This window comes from Sphaerodactylus townsendi, linkage group LG01 (assembly GCF_021028975.2).
Source record: "Sphaerodactylus townsendi isolate TG3544 linkage group LG01, MPM_Stown_v2.3, whole genome shotgun sequence".
Lineage (NCBI taxonomy): Eukaryota > Metazoa > Chordata > Lepidosauria > Squamata > Sphaerodactylidae > Sphaerodactylus > Sphaerodactylus townsendi.
In genome coordinates, this window is record NC_059425.1 from 86,275,961 (window position 1) to 86,292,211 (window position 16,251).

The 16,251-nt window shown below is 39.9% G+C and overlaps 1 protein-coding gene across 2 annotated transcripts in view; it reads left to right on the top strand.

The window, feature by feature from the left end:
• PCNX2 (pecanex 2) overlaps nucleotides 1–16,251 on the top strand; it is a 163,090-nt gene that overhangs the window by 134,230 nt on the left and 12,609 nt on the right. For both annotated transcript variants that reach the window (XM_048486072.1, XM_048486079.1), the window contains exons 27-30: nucleotides 4,302–4,535; nucleotides 5,457–5,560; nucleotides 12,470–12,614; nucleotides 13,572–13,802. In XM_048486072.1, coding sequence (XP_048342029.1) covers nucleotides 4,302–4,535; nucleotides 5,457–5,560; nucleotides 12,470–12,614; nucleotides 13,572–13,802 — 714 coding nt within the window. The remainder of the gene's footprint in view (nucleotides 1–4,301; nucleotides 4,536–5,456; nucleotides 5,561–12,469; nucleotides 12,615–13,571; nucleotides 13,803–16,251) is intronic.

A 16,251-nucleotide genomic window follows, 5' to 3' on the forward strand; every position in this document is an offset into this window, starting at 1 on the left:
TAGCTACGTTTATGCACTGCTTCGGCACTCAACCCATGCAGCTGCATTGGCACAAAAGTCTAATTTTAGTTTACAGTTGGCACAGAAATCATGTTCCACGCAGCCACGTTTCAACATAGCCACCACTGGCACACAAAAAAAGGCTGCGTGTGAATCGAGCACAGCTCACTGTGCTCTGATTGGCTGGAAGGCTCCATGTCACTTCCAACAGTGGGAAAACAAACCTACATTCAGCCCCTGAACTTCCCCACTGATCTGACTTCGGTGCATGTTTTTTTTAAAGGTGCACTTCCATGCAGGTTCTTTAAAAACACGTGATAAGGGGGAGAGGGGGTGCCAGAACTGAATCCGTGTTTGGCAGTTAAGCAGTGGGGAGTTCTTCCTGAAACCTTGATATTTCATGTGAGTATCATGCAATTAATTGACCATGTGGATTCAACCCTAGTCTCTGGAGCAGCTGAAAACAAGCTTGTTCCATCTTCAACATGATATCCCATCAAATATTTTAACATGGCTATCATGTAACTCCTTAACCTTCTGTTCTTCAGACTAAATATACCTAGCTCCCCAAGCCGCTCTTCATGGGACATGGAATTCAGACCTTCAACCATTTTTTTCACCCTCTTCTGGACTTGTTCAGCTTGTCAATATCCTTATTGAATTCCAGTTGAGGTCTGACCAGTGCAGAATAGAGTTGTACTATTACATCCCTCGATCTAGACACTACACTTCTGTTGATGCAGCCCAGAATCAGATTGGCTTTCTTGGCTGTCACATCAAACTGCTGACTCATATTCATTTCAGATCCCTTCCATCTGTACTGTTGTAAACCAAGGTGTCACCCATCCTATATCTGTGCATTTCATTTTTTTCTATCTAAGTGAAGTATCTTACATTTATCTCTGTTGAAATTCATGTTACCAGTTTTGGCCCAGCTCTCTAATCTGTCCAGGTCATTTTAAATGTTACCCTGCCCTCTGCAGTATTAGCTGCCCCTCCTAATTTGGTGGCACCTCCAAATTTGATTAGCATGTCCTCTATTCCATCATCCAAGTCATTGATAAAAATATTGAATAGCACTGGGCCCAGGACAGAACCCTGTGGCACCCCACTAGTCATTGCTCTCCAGAATGAAGATGAGCCATTGGTGAGCACCCTTTGGATTCGGTCAGACAACCAATTACAAATCCATCTAACAGTAGCTTTGTCTAGCCCACATTTTACTAGCTTTCTTACAAGAATATAATGGGGAACCTTGTCAAAGGCCTAACTGAAATCAAGGTATACTACATCCACTGCATTCCCTTCATCTACCAAGCTTGTCACTCTATCAAAACAATAGATCAGATTAGTTTGGCGTGACTTATTTTTGAGAAACCCATGTTGACTTTTAGTGATCACAGTGTTCCCTTCTAAGTGCTTACAGACTGTTTAATGCTCTGCTCTAGGATCTTTCCTAGTATTGATGTTAAGCTGACTGGGCAGTAATTGTTTGGGTCCTCTTTTTCTCTCATTTTGAAGATGGGGTTTCTCCTGTCCTCCAGGAATTTTCAAAGATTATTGCAAGTGATTCTGATATTACTTCTGCCAGTTCTTGTAATACCCTGGGATGTAATTCATCAGGCCCTGGAGATTTGAATTCATTTAATGTATTCAGGTATTCCTGTACTACCTCCTTATTTATCCTATGCTGAATTTTCCCTTCTGCATCTTCTGTCCCATTTCCCCCTGGTTGAGCACTGTTTTTTCCTTTTGGGAGAAGACAGAGGCAAAGAAAGTGTTGAGTAGTTCTGAATGTTCTCTTTCCCCTGTTAGCATTTTGCCATCTTCCCCATGCAGTAACCTTACCATATCCTTTTGTTTTGGTCATAACAAAAAAAAGCCTTTTTTGTTGTTTTAACCTCTCTGGCCAGTCTGAGCTCATTCTGCACTTTAGCTTTTCTGACTTTCTCCCTACACATCCTGGCTATTTGTTTGAATTTGTCTTTGGTGATTTCTCCTTTTTCCACTCCTTGTACATATCCATTTTTGTACATGTCCATTTCTTTTAAATCTCAGCTCAGTTGAAAGGTCTTTAGACATCCATCCTGGTTTCCTTAGATACCTCCCTGTTTTCCCCCTCATTGGAACTGTTTGAAATTGTGCCTCCAAGATCTCACTTTCAAGAAACTCCCATCCATCATGCATTCTATTCTCTTTTAGTATTCTTAACCATGGAATCACACCCATTAGTTTCCTAAGTATACTGAAATCAGCTTTCTTAAAGTCCAGAATGTGTGTCTAACTATGCTTGGCATCCCCTCTCCACTGTGTAACAAACTCGAGGAGTACATGGTCATTCCCACCTAATGATTCTACCACTTCCACTCCACTAATTAGCTTATCATTGTTGGTTGGGAGCAAATCTATAATAGCCAATCTCCTTGTTGCCTTTTCCTCCTTCTGGACCATGAAATTGTCTGCAAAGCTAGTGAGGGATTTGTTGGACCTTTTAGTCTTGGCATAGTTTGATTCCCAACAAATATCAGGATAATTGAAATATCCCATTACTACTACCACCACTACTCTCCTTTCTGGAAATGTGGTCATCTGTTCCAGGAAGGCATCATTCAATTCTTTTTACCCAGTTGCTGTCAACCTGGCTTCCAGGATTTAAGTCATGGATCTGCTCATAGGTGTAATCATTCCTGACATATAATGCTGCTACTCCTTATTTCCCAGTGAGTCTATTTCTGACAAGATGTCTTGGGAGAATGTCATTAAAACTCCTTACGAACAAGGGGTTCTATGACCAGGACATCTTTTCCAAATTCAGCTGTCTATCACACCAAGCCTATGGAAACGTTTAATGTAATGGGTTGCAAGCACTCGGTTTATAGATAAAAACTTTTTCCTTCCTACTGCAGACCCTATAGGACAATGTGGGATGTGACATGGGGGTCTTCAGTGGGAATAGGGAATCAGTACAAATTTCCCCTTTTGTGAGCAGAAGTGCCCTTCCCCTTTGAATTTACAAAAATGTCCTTGAACATGGAGATAAGCTGTTTTTAGTTTCAGTCTGCCACAGAGCAGAAAAACAGTGAATGGAACCTAACAAACTTTTCAGTTCAAAGCATCATTCAGAGAATTTAATTGTCATGAAGCAGAGAGTTTACTTATATGAAAAAGGTACATAGGATCGATAATTGCTATGCCACTGTGAAATTATGATTACTAGGAATATACCAGAGTGAAAGATCAAATACCAATATTATCTCAGGTGTCTTTTTCATGCTGAGGTCTAATAAATACATGTTCATTTAAAGTCTAATCTAGAAATGCTGAATTACAGTAAAACAAGGGACAAGATAATTTAGCAGTTATATACATAAAGATTAACAGGCAGGAATGTAAGAACGTTTGAGCAGCATATGCAGCTATGTAAACTTGTCAGGCTAGTAGAAGAAATAATTTCCTTCAAAATATTTTAATTTTACCTAGTCATATAGTTGAAGAATTCATGCTGGGTTTTTTTTTTAACAATACTATGCATTTGGGTTTTTTGAGTTAATTCTTCTTTTCCCTACTTGCCATGGAGCTGACAGCCAAGAGAGAAAAAGAACTATTTTTCCACATAAAAGGAATTTTTGCTCGCCTCTAATAAAGTGGGTCAACTCCTGTAGCCTTTCTGCATATATTTGAAATCATTTTCTGCCTGTTTATGGGAGGTTATTTATTCCCCCACTACCTTAATATTCACTTTTCAATGTATTCCTCTTGAAACGTCTCTTGAAAGAAGGCTAACATCTGCTGTCTTTGAATGTGGCATGTTTTGAAATCCATTGTATCTGCATAGTTCCTCTTGAAAAGCATGGTGCTTATCACTTGCTACACAGTGAAAAATTACCACCCATCCTTGTTTTGTATCCAGTTGTCTGTCTTATTTCTTTACAATAAGTAGGACTCTTTTTGCAGATATAATTGTTAGTTTGAATATGAAATTGTGAAGGAGGATTCCAAGAACTTTAAATGGTGTCAGCAGCAGTGTGATTCCACTACAACCTTCATTCCTCCTTATTTTGCTGTTGTGCTTCTCATTCATGTTGAAATGCAATTGTATCATCAGCTGTTCCCAGAGCTGAGATATGTTTATGGACTAGAAAATGTCTAGCATTATGGAAGACTGGAGATGGCAAAGGATGGCAATACACTTTTGAGAACTCCCTCTGTCGATTGCTCTTCCTCCATCTTCAAAGCAATTTTAACCGACTTTTGACTATGTTATTAAAACAAGCAATATCTTTTCTTTTTTAAAAAAACAGAGTATTATATACTTTACTGCCAGTTCCCCCAAAATCCTACACTGGATAAGAGATGAATCATTCCAAAAGACATTGCAGCCTTTCTCAAAATGGCATTATATAGAACGGGACCTTGCAATGTTCAATATTAACATTGATGATGACTATGTGCCCTGCCTTCAAGGAATCACCAGAGCAAGCTTCTGCAGTGTTTACCTGGATTGGATTCAGTTCTGTGCTGGAAAAAGAGTGGATGTACGTATATACATGTTGCTAGTTGTATAAGTGGGTGGGCATTTTCTCCCTTACTTGACTTCCTGTTACTAGCAGGTGAGCAGAGTACTATAAACCAAGAAAGTGTATCGGTTTGAAGCATACATCATTAACCTCCCATATCTCCTGTTTTGTTGCTCATTTTCCAATGAACAGCAGCAAGGAATTTATCAATGTAATGGACTGACTACAGAGGACATGAGAGTTGTGTTCAGGACTTCCAGCCCCAGATTGGGAAATTCCTGGAGATTTGGGAGTAGAGTCTAGGAAGGGCAGGGTTTAGGGAATGGGCAGGACTTCAACAGGGTACAATGCCATACAACCCACCCTCCAAAGCAACTGTTTTCTTCAGGGAACTGATCTCTGTTGTCTGGAGATCAGTTGTAATTCTGGGAGATCTCCAACATTGATGTGTTAACACTTCAGAAAGGAGAAATTGTGGGGACAGAGGGAAGTGCCTTATTAATTAGTTACTAGACTGCGCCTGCTGTGGAACTTTAACAGCCAGAATAATTTGAACAAAAGACATATAACAGTGTACAAACACAGGACAAATTGAAACTGGCAAAGGAAAGAGAAGAATATTCTGGTTAAAATGTTATATTCAAAAATGTAAAAACCGTGCTGGTTTTAGAAAATAAACCTTAGAAAAATATTTTATGGAATTAAAGAAATTTGATCTAAAGCTGTGAGAGTTTCAAGCAGTTTTGGTGACCTATTGCAAGGTCAGATTGCGTTGAAGCCTAATTTCTGTAATCTTTTTTATTGCATTGTTACTGGATAACTCGGACTGTCTCATTGCTTTTTAAAAGAATTTTTAAATCCATCTTGATTTTCAGTGAGAAAGGCAGGCTTTACGTGAAGTAAATAAAGACTAATATAAAGGCCTTATATATTTTACAGCCCATAGACTGTGATGAAGACTCTCCTCTAGTAACTCTTTCCTTTGCGCTGTGCATTCTGGGTAGAAGAGCTTTAGGAACAGCATCACACAATATGGCCATCAGGTAACTTTGTATCAATGTCATGGTAGTTATGGCAATATTATAAGGATTTGCTGAAGGCTAAAACATTTGCTCATTAATCTGACCCTGGTTTGCTTTACCATTTATTGTGAAGAGCTGCGGGTTGTAGAATAAATAAAAGGAATACACCATAAATTCATTGCAAAGCCATCCCTTGGTAACATTGAAGTTTCTAGACAGCTTTCAAAGGCAACCCCATATAGAACACATTATGGTAATCTAATCTGCATGTGATCAAGGCTTGGATCACAGCAATAAGATCATATTTTCTGAAGAATGGCTGTAGCTGGTGTATCAGCCAAAGCTGTGGCATGGAGGAGTTCTGTGCCTCCACCCATTGACCAGGATCCAGCAGCAACCTGAACTATGAGTCTCTTCCTTCATGTGGAGAAGCCAACCTTTGAGGCAAGCCCCTCCAAGACAGGCTTACTTCTTGAGTGTCATTGATGTGCAATACCTCTGTCTTGTCTGGACTGAGCCTCAGTTCATTGGCTCTGATCCATCCCCTTACCTTCTCCAGAAATGTAAACCAGGAAACTTTCAGTTTCCAAGCCACACATAAGTGTAGGAGAGTGAAAGTGAATACAGTCACAGACTTACCATAATTTGTCCTTATGTTTGACAGCAGCCATTGCTTGAGAAAAAATTATGTCTAGTCAGTTTTAATGAACTCTGTTTAGTGGATAAGTATGGAAGTTTTTGATGGTACACATCACTCATATAAGTCAAGTAGTTCAAAGTTTCTAGCTTTGAGGAATGTATAATCAGGGTGTTCAACGTTCAAAGTTTCTAGCTTGAGGAATATATAATCAGGGTGATCAGAGTCATGTTGTATATGCTGTGGTGAGTAAGTAACTCTCTTCTGTTCAAGAAAGTCACGCTCATGTACACTGAGTAGGCTGGAGAGTACCTCTAGAGAGAACACCCTTCCCCTCCCTCCCCTCTTTTGCATGCCACCCCTCACTCACTCCCCTCCCTCACTTCCCTTCCCTTGCATGCCACCTCTCCCTCCCCCTCCCTCCGCTAGGGTTGGTGGACCATGTCCAGATGCCGGGCCCTCTTCCCCTCCCTCCCCTCCCTCCCTCCCCTCCCTTGCATGTTGGAACAGTAATTCTAATCCATACAAGAACAATAGAAGTCAGGGCCACCACAGTAGAGTTCACACATGGTCTCAGCATCAATCTTTTGCATTCAGTGGGGTATACAAACAAGCCTTGGATTGGATTCTAGCTCTCACAAATGGAAGGTGTTAAACACGAGTGGATCTAACTTGCCTTAATCCAGCAGTTCTCTGCAAACACTGACAAGATTCTGCTGAAGGGGGTTGGAACCCTCCTTAACAAAATGCTGTGAATCATGGGTGACAGCAGGAAGCGAGAATCAGGCAAACTCTCTTCCTCTCCTTGTACTAGCTGAGCAAGCTTGGAATGCAGCACACCATTTTGTTCAGATTAGAGGCTTTGGAAGGTAGCAAAGGAAAGTGCAAAAAAAATTTTCTGTTTGCAGGAGTTGGGATACAGCCCAGCGAGTGATATGGATGCAGCACACCATGCGTGTTTATGAGATCCCTACTGGAAAGGGGATGGATGGGTTGCATTTAGTGGTAGCCCCAGGGTTATTCTAATGCACGTTGTGGAGGAAGACAGAGGATCAAATCTGCTCTTTACCACATTGGGGATAGTGATGTAGGGATCATCTATGAATCAATCCTGTGCCTTTCAGCTAAGCCAGATGCTAGGAAATGAAATAATATGTGATAATGCAAGGTATTTCCTTCAGCATATAAATGTTACGTAGGGTTTAGCAACTAATAAATAAGATCAATATTAGTCCTTTTATGTAACTTGCCTAGTGTTGACATTGTTCATTAAGATGTCATTACCACTATGAGGAAAAATTAATGTTTAGAGAGTAGTGTTGAATTGTATACAGCTACATCAGAAGTGAAGTTTACATTATATATGTAAGCTAGCAATTTGCATTAATTTACACATGAATTATGTGTAATCAATTAATCAGAGGATTTTAACGGCAAGCTACAGTGGTAAATACTCTTTTGCAATTTATGTAAATAACATTTCAGTTACCTGTCAGTGTAAATGACAGTAGGTGGGAGCCAAATATAATCTCTCAAATTAGGCAATTTGTTTGCTAAATTAGAAGTAGAGCAGAAAGTACAAAGAAGTCTGCACCTACATGCCTCCAGCATAATGCACTCGTGCTGTATTGTTTTATTTGTTAATCATTGATGAGGTAGATGAATGAAAAAAATGGCAAAACCTGAACTATTATTTCTCTGTTGGTAAGGTTGGGGGTTAAGAATGTGAGATATGAAATGAATAAATGCAAATTCTGCCTATGCCTGTGGATACTCTTAGGTGTCTTTAGACTGCTGCTGACTCTCAAATTTGGCCTGTCATCTCAGATATGAAGATAACAACACTACCTTATCATATAAGATGGTTGTGAGGATTTCTAAATGCTCTGAAGGTTCTATGCTGATGCATACATCTTATGCATAATTAAAACATCTTCATCCCACCTAGCAGTCTTCAACTGCACATCATGTGATTACTGCAAACGTGAGACAGCTGTTCAACACCCATAAAACACATGAGGTCTTATTGGACATGCAGAAAAAAAGGAAGGTGAACAAATTCTACTGGCTCTATCACATTAAAGATTTTCTCACTAATTTCCTGGAGATTTCCTGCAATTTTCCATCAAGAAACCTTTGAGTCCCTGGAGTAAAACTTCTTGACAAAGTTTTTTGAGGAATTTTCTGCAATGAAAGCAGACATTGCAGAAACTGGAGGGGAAATGGGGAAAAAATCAAGTGCATCAGCATGTACTTGTGTGATACAGAGGTCCATGAAAAGCAAAATGCAGAGGTTTGATAAGACCTGTGCAGTGTCCACCAGGTTTAGCCAGCATAGTGATTCTCTAGTGTGATCTTAAAACCATTCTGGGGAATTTAAACTGACAGATTATCATACTTAAAATAATCTCTTTAGATTTTCCATAATGACTACTTGGAGAGAGGCCATGGCACAGGGTGGAGTATATCTTCTACATACAAAAGGTCCCAGGTTCAGTTCCTGATATCTCCAATTTAAAAGCATCAGGTGATAGTAAAACTTTCTACCTGAGAACCTGGATGAATGCTGCCAATCAAAACAGACAATACTGAACCAATAAAGCATCATACATATATTTTCATATCATTATAAAGAATTTTACTGAATATTTTCTTTGTGTGTATTAAGTGCCATCAAGTCACTTCTGACATACTTTCTTTGAGCTACCCAATTCTTCGAAATGTACACCTGGGGACCTTAGAAAAATCCTTTGGTGTCCATGCTTGACATACACCAAGGTATCTCTTGAAAACTAATTCAGTCACTACATACTCTAGTCAAACTCCAAAGTATGTTTTCCTAGAAGTAAGGTATGTTGACTAATGGGGTTTATGGTCTGAGTAGACTTCCTTAGGATTAGTCCCATTGTCATCCAAATAGATAATCAGAGCTGACATAACCATCCTGTGAGGTGACCAAATATCCCCTAGTCTAGCAAAACTCACCCTATGCACAGTTTTGAGTCACTTACAACGCAGTGTTAAATAGAGTTATACCCTTTAACCCATTAACCAATGTATTTAGAAAGTTTTAACACCTCTTGGGATTGAGTGTTAGTCTGGCCTGACATTCTTCTACAGTTGTTTCTATGTATATTTAGAATATATTTGTAGTTAACATTCTGTCTACAGTCATCAAGAATATCCACATTATTTCTGCACGGAGTCTAAATGATCTCATTAGGTTAAATGTTTTTTTAAAAACACAAAAATTCATTCAAATGGAATTGTAGTAATTTAACCATAATTACTGAGATAAGGAGGTATTTATATATTATTTTGCAAGTTGCTGCCATGCAATGAAAATTCTCCATTTTCTTTCCCTGCATTTTTGGCGCCTCCATTTTCCCCCACACTTACCTTCTCTCCCTGCAGAGCTTCTCAGGGAAAGAAGGTAAGTGTGGGAAAAGAAAATGGAGGCGCCTCCACGGGCTGTGGCATATATATACTGGTGGGAAGCTGCTGTAGGGCCCATGCAGAATCTGCCTGAGAGAGAGAGAAAAGACTAAAAAAGACTAAGAAAGTTCTAATAATCTCTTTAATTTTTTCAAAACCATCCACATTAAACCAAGACGTTACAGAAGATGTGCTGAGTCCTAGAAAGAAAAATGCAAGCAGTTCTAAACAACAACTTCAGTACAGTAATATAATGTCCATATTTTACTTATTTTCATAATCTGATTTTACTGTACTGAACAGAAGCACTAAAATGTTTAAAATAATTGGGCTACTGAATTCTCTCCTGCTATCCCCCCCCCCCCCATGTTAATTTCTCCTTGGCAGAGGCAACTGATTGTTATTAGGAAGTCCTGGCTGTTTACATTTAGGCATTCTGGGTCTCAGTGAATGTCTGTAATAAGCAGAATTATCCCAAGGTTATAGTGAGCATAAGTTTCCAGAGTTCTGCTGCTGCAGATGAGGATTTGTAATGCTGCTGCTATGGTTGTTTTTGGTACAGTGTTATACTGAAGAAGAGTAAGAAGAGTAAGCATCTTCAGAGGCATGCTATATAGCCTGAAAAACCCACAATAGCCAGGTGATTCCAGATGTGAAAGCCTTCAACAAGCCTTCAACACATTCTCAGTATAATCTTACATGACAATAAAATGTTTCATAGAATCATAGGCCGTTTCCGCACGGCGGCGGAAGGGGTTGGGTCGGCGTAGATGACGCCGACCTGACCCTCTGGGACCGTTCACATGAATGGTCCCAGAACCGCCCGGGACGACGGCACAGAGCTGCATCGTCGTCAGGCCGACCTACCTGTCCTGCGGCCCTCCGGCACATCGCCGAGGCCAGGGGACACCCCCCCTGCCCTGCGCAACCGTTCCGGAGTCACAGGGAAGAGGGGGCATGTTCCCAGGCCTCGGCGACGCGCCGGAGGGCCGCGGGACAGGTAGGTCGCCCGGACATGGTGGGAGGGGAAGGCGCTGTGGATCTGCTGTTTTCCAAAAACCTTGCTGGGCAAGTGAGGTTGGAAAACGGCGGCTTCACGCCGCTTGGGTGGCGCGGCTACGAAGCAGCTGCACCCCCTGTGCGAACTGCTCCCTGGGGACGGCGTTTTTGCCGTCCCCAGGCCTCCATATTCCGCCCGTGCAGAAGGGGCCATAGAGTTGGAAGAGACCACAAGGGCCATTAAGTCCAGCCTCTATTTAACATTCTAATGCTTCATTCCAAGAACACAGTGAAGAATACGCTCTTGTAAAAATGGTAAAATCATGTTGGGTGGATTAAGCAACTATGGCTCTGAACCAATGCCCTGATGTTTAATTCTGGTTTCCTGAAAAGCATGACCTGGTTTCCTGAAAAACATGCTTCAGGGCTACTGCATACATAGTTTTTAGGTGGAAAAATTCTATATAAACATCTGTTCTTTAGGTCTGAGAGGATTTGGATGGAAGGACAGCAGTACATTCCAGTGCTTCAGCAGATCCTTACATAAAATTGTGCAAGAATTTTCTTCAGGTTTGATTTGCCTGATTTTTTTTTGCCAATAAACTAACTGAGCAGCAGATTCAAATTAAAGGAGATTTAATTAAAGGAATTCCACCAGCATAAGGGTGTCACATATACTGGTATAATGTGTTTCTACCAATGTTGAATTGTGTGCTGCTGGCACATGGGAGTTTTTAGATCTGTGCTACCCAGCAGTTGTGAAAGTCAGTGACCAGACTACTTGCGGGAATGCCTTCTACTATACAGACCTGTCCGGATATTGAAGTCATTGGGGGTGTGGGGGCGCTATTGGCAACCCACCCTTTGAGGTGAGGGGGTGGGCTACATGGAGGGCTTTCTCAGTAATAGCCCCCACTTTATGGAATGCCCTCCCACTAGAGGTTCTACAGATGCCAATATTATATACCTTTCAGTACCTGGTTAAAACCATCACCTTCGCCTGGGCATTTGAATGATTAAGGCCATCTACCCCCAGTCCACTGGACTTTTTTTGAATGTGTCTTCTACCTGCAGGGTTGGAGTGGATATATTTTAGGTATGTTTTAAGTATGTATTGGTGCGGGTATGCTTTTGTTTTAGTATGATTTTGTTTTTAGGGATGTTTTTAGTTTTAGGGAAGATTTTAGGAATTTTTATCTGTGTGTGATGCTGTTTTTATTGCAATGTGGGAAGCATTTTCAGATGGTTGCAACCCACACTGGTATGCATTTGAAGGGTGGGATAGAAATCAACTAAATAAATAAATGGGAATGTAGTGTTCATCCATTGACATGAAGGGCAGGAATTAATTAAATCAATTGGACTTAAAGTGTTTGATGTTGATTGAGTCATGCCTTAAGTCAATATTTTCTATTCTCAACCCCCTTATGCCTCTCCCTCTACAATCAACAAAGTACTTTTGAAATGAACAGTGTGTAATCTCCTTTACATGAATCTCAGTTGGCAGCTAGCATTAACAGAGGGACAAGAGTATTGTTTTCAAAAAGTTTTAAGGGAACAAGATCTATTGTCAGATGCTTTCACGGCCAGAATAAACTGGCTGTTGTGCATCTTGTTCCTAACATTTCGCTTGCCCCTGTGGCGGGCGTCACAGAGAGAAATGTGTTACACACTGTGTCCACTGTGGCTGTTGTGGGTTTTCCAGGCTGGGTGGCTATGGTCTGATAGTTTTTGCACCCATATCTAAGATGCGGGTGAAACATTAGGAGCAAAAACTACAAAACCACAGCCACACAGCTCTGAAAGACCACAATAGCCAGGAACAAGATCTGCAGATAACTAATGTTATTTTCCTACAGTTTAGATTCCTTCCTGTATGGACTCCATGCCTTGTTCAAAGGGGATTTTCGACTAACGTCAAGAGATGAGTGGGTGTTTGCAGACATGGACTTATTACACAAAGTAGTAGCTCCTGCAATCAGAATGTCCTTGAAACTTCATCAGGCAAGTTATTCCTCTTTATATCCTATAGTAGCAACACTGGTAGTAAAATTTGATATTTTATAGGGCTAAGTGACACAAAATATGCAAAGGTGGACCATAACTTCCAAAAATTCATTCAATTAACTTTAAAGTGCAAATATGCACTTGTGACTTTCTTCTGAAAAGTAACTTTACCGAAATCAAATAGAGAATGTTTTAGGGTTTGGAGTCTTGCAGTTTCTTAACAAGTATATTTTTTATCTATACTGGACATGCAAACTCATCACTTATTGATTTAATTATCAAAATGATGTATCAGTCTTTATGTATACAGTATGAACTAAATTGATAGGAGCTTATTACTGAATCCTTTTCTTCCAGGTGAACAACCAGACTTTGCTTCAGCTCTGTATGTATTACGGTTTCTCATCTCCTTCAGTGCAGATTTGGAAAAAGAGGTGCAGAGATTTCCAGGAATAATTAAAATCTAGCTCTCAAAACATCTCCTAAAAAGTCAGAATGGCATGATATAGACAGAGGCTACAGTTATAGGGAGGGTTTAATCTCCCCCCTCCCCCCCCCCCACACACTCAGTTTTCATGATCATAAAATATCCTCCAAGGATGCTTTAAGCCCTAGGACTATTTTTTTTAAAGAAAGACAAATATTGTGTTTTTACCTTCAAAGAAGGTGTGTATTTCATAAATTAATCAGATTTTTCCTTAATAGCCATCAGGAAAGATTGTTCAGATCTTCTTAAATCCGTGAGAACTTTGCCAGTGACTTCAATAAGATATGGATGCTAACTTTTTAGGTGCTGAAGGCAAGAGCTGCTCTGATCTCTTGACCCGCTAATCTTAACTGAAGTCAACTGTCTTCTTACCCACCTCTTAGGGAGCAAGACAAGGTGCACTCCTGACAGCCTTTGTATCTTCACAGAACTCTCTGATTATAGCCATGACTTTCATTTAATACCAGGACCAGTTCACCTGTCCGGATGAATATGAAGATCCTGCCATCCTTTATGAGGCAATTCAGTCTTTTGAAGAAAAAGTTGTCATTTGCCATGAAGGAGATCCTGCCTGGCGTAGCGCCATCCTGTCCAACAAGGAGGAGCTACTTACTTTGAGGCATGTGGTGGATGAAGGGACAGATGAATACAAAGTCATTATGCTCCATAAGAGCTACTTGAGCTTTAAAGTTATTAAGGTACTCTGGCTGTCCTAAATGTTATTGTTTTGATACTATGTTAATAATATTTCTTCATTTAATGTTTTTGCTTTTCCCAGCCTCTAAGTACATAATCAAATTTTTCAGCATGTGTAGTGGAAAAGCAGTTTAGCATTAAAACAAATCAAATATTGATTCATGCTTTATGATCACCTTATCTCTAGCTCTTGTCCAAACCAGCCTTCATTTTTCCAAGGACAAACCAAGGTTCCGGTTCCGGCGTTTTAAGAAGCAGTAGCTTGGAAAACTGCTTGGATAAGGCTTGTTAATTTCTAACTTACCCTTACTTTATTCTATTCTATTCCAACAATGCTCTGGCAGCTATAAGGGTGTTACTTAGGCTATTAATCACACAATGGATCATAAAAAACGGATGAGGGGAATGGAAGAAAACTCCCCTCCGTCTGCTAAACAACCTAAATAATGGACTTTTTCAGGTTACAACAACTAATAGTTTTGATGTTTTAGCAGACAATGAGTCAGTGACTGAAGTTGGCACTCCAGATAGAATTACAACAGAAAGCTTGGAGGCCAGTGAACATTTCTGCTATATAGTAAATAACACTAATGAGCTGATAAGCATGGCTGAAAGTGAAGACAGCAACGTTAAAGAAATGAGGGATTGGAAAGAACTGTCTAGCCCAGTGGTTCTCAACCTTCCTAATGCCGCGACCCTTTAATACAGTTCCTCATGTTGTGGTGACCCCCAACCATAAAATTGGTATATATAAAATATAAAAAGACCATTTTCTGATGGTCTTAGGCGACCCCTGTGAAAGGGTCGTTCGACCCCCAAAGGGTCGCGACCCTCAGGTTGAGAACTGCTGGTCTAGCCTGTTATCACTTACAGTTGTGACTGTTGAGTATATACTCAAGGAACTACAGCTGTTAATAACCAACGATGCAAATGAAGGGAAATCCTGGGCACAGGAATTGGCTGAATTATCTCATTTATCCCATTTACCTGTTCCATCAGACTTAAAGAAGATACAACCGTCAACAGTGAGGCTCACTGATGAATTACCTATCAAAGGTGTGGTGCTGAGAGAAAGCAGGAAACATCAGTATAATGGTTCTATATTTATGGATGAACAAGGACAATTGGTTCAGATTAATACTGAATGCTAGGAAGTACGAGCTCCAAACCCGTTAATAAGGAACTTACATTGGCATTATTATCATGGAATATAATGGGATGGTGTATGGATCCATACACCTGCAATTATTTAAGAAATCATTATTCAATTAAAGACAGTATACTTAATGACTCATTCCCTGCAGACCACCCAGCTGAATTTACTTATTGCTCTGGGAATAAGTTTAGCGTGATAGACTATATTATGATGTTTGAGGAAATGATGAGCCTTGTTGAAACTTTCAGGTTTCTACATACTATGGCAGTGATCACTGTCATCTTATAATGAGGTTTTGACACTGCCATTTAGGATAGATTTGTACAAGATTTAACTTATGAGAAAAAACGTTGTAAGGTCAAATGGGATGGTGCAGTTGAAAAGAATATGAAACAATATTTGAGTACAGGTTCAGGAAAGAACTGATATCCCGTATAGTTAATAACGAGAATGTTGGGACTTCTGTAATATGTAAACTAATTGGCTCACTGAAATGCCGGAAGGCCCCTGGTGCTGATTTAATATATCCGGATCACTTTAAAAAGCACATAGAATGGTGGACTTCCATTCTTTTGGCACTGTTCACTGCTATTGATAGAACTGGCTTGATCCCTAAAGATTGGGGCACATCAATTGTTGTCCCAATTTATAAAAAGGGGAATAAAAATCTTCCATCAAATTATAGATCAATAAACTTACTAAATACAGTGAGCAAGCTATACACAAGGCATTTACAGTGGAAACTGATGACTCAGGAAGGTGTCATAGAAGAAGAGAAAGCTGTGTTTAGAGAAGGCCAAAGTTGTCTTGATCATTATATGATTTTAAACCAGTTGATGGCCAAATAAGGTAAAGTAAAAAGTACATCCTTGTATTTTGCCTTCATCGACCTTAAGCCGACCTTCAGTATGATTTCCAGGGTCAAACTCTGGAACAAACTTGCTGCAACCAACGTTCATAGGAGACTCTTATTTTTAATAAGAGCGCTTTATGGGAATACTTACATTAAGGTGAGATGCAATCCTCAAGAGCACCTAACTGAGGCCATAAGAACTAAAAAAGGAGTCAAGGGTGCATCTTAGCTCCTTCATTATTTAATTTTTACATCAATGACTTGATATCTCAGATGCAGAGACCAGAATTCCACTCTCCCAAATTAGCTGCCATATTTCTACATTATTATATGGTGATGATACAGTATTACTAGTGCACACTTCCACTGGATTAAGTTGAGCCTTAACAGTATTTGCAGATTAGTTTGGAAAGAATAACTTAGAAATTAACTATGGAAAAAC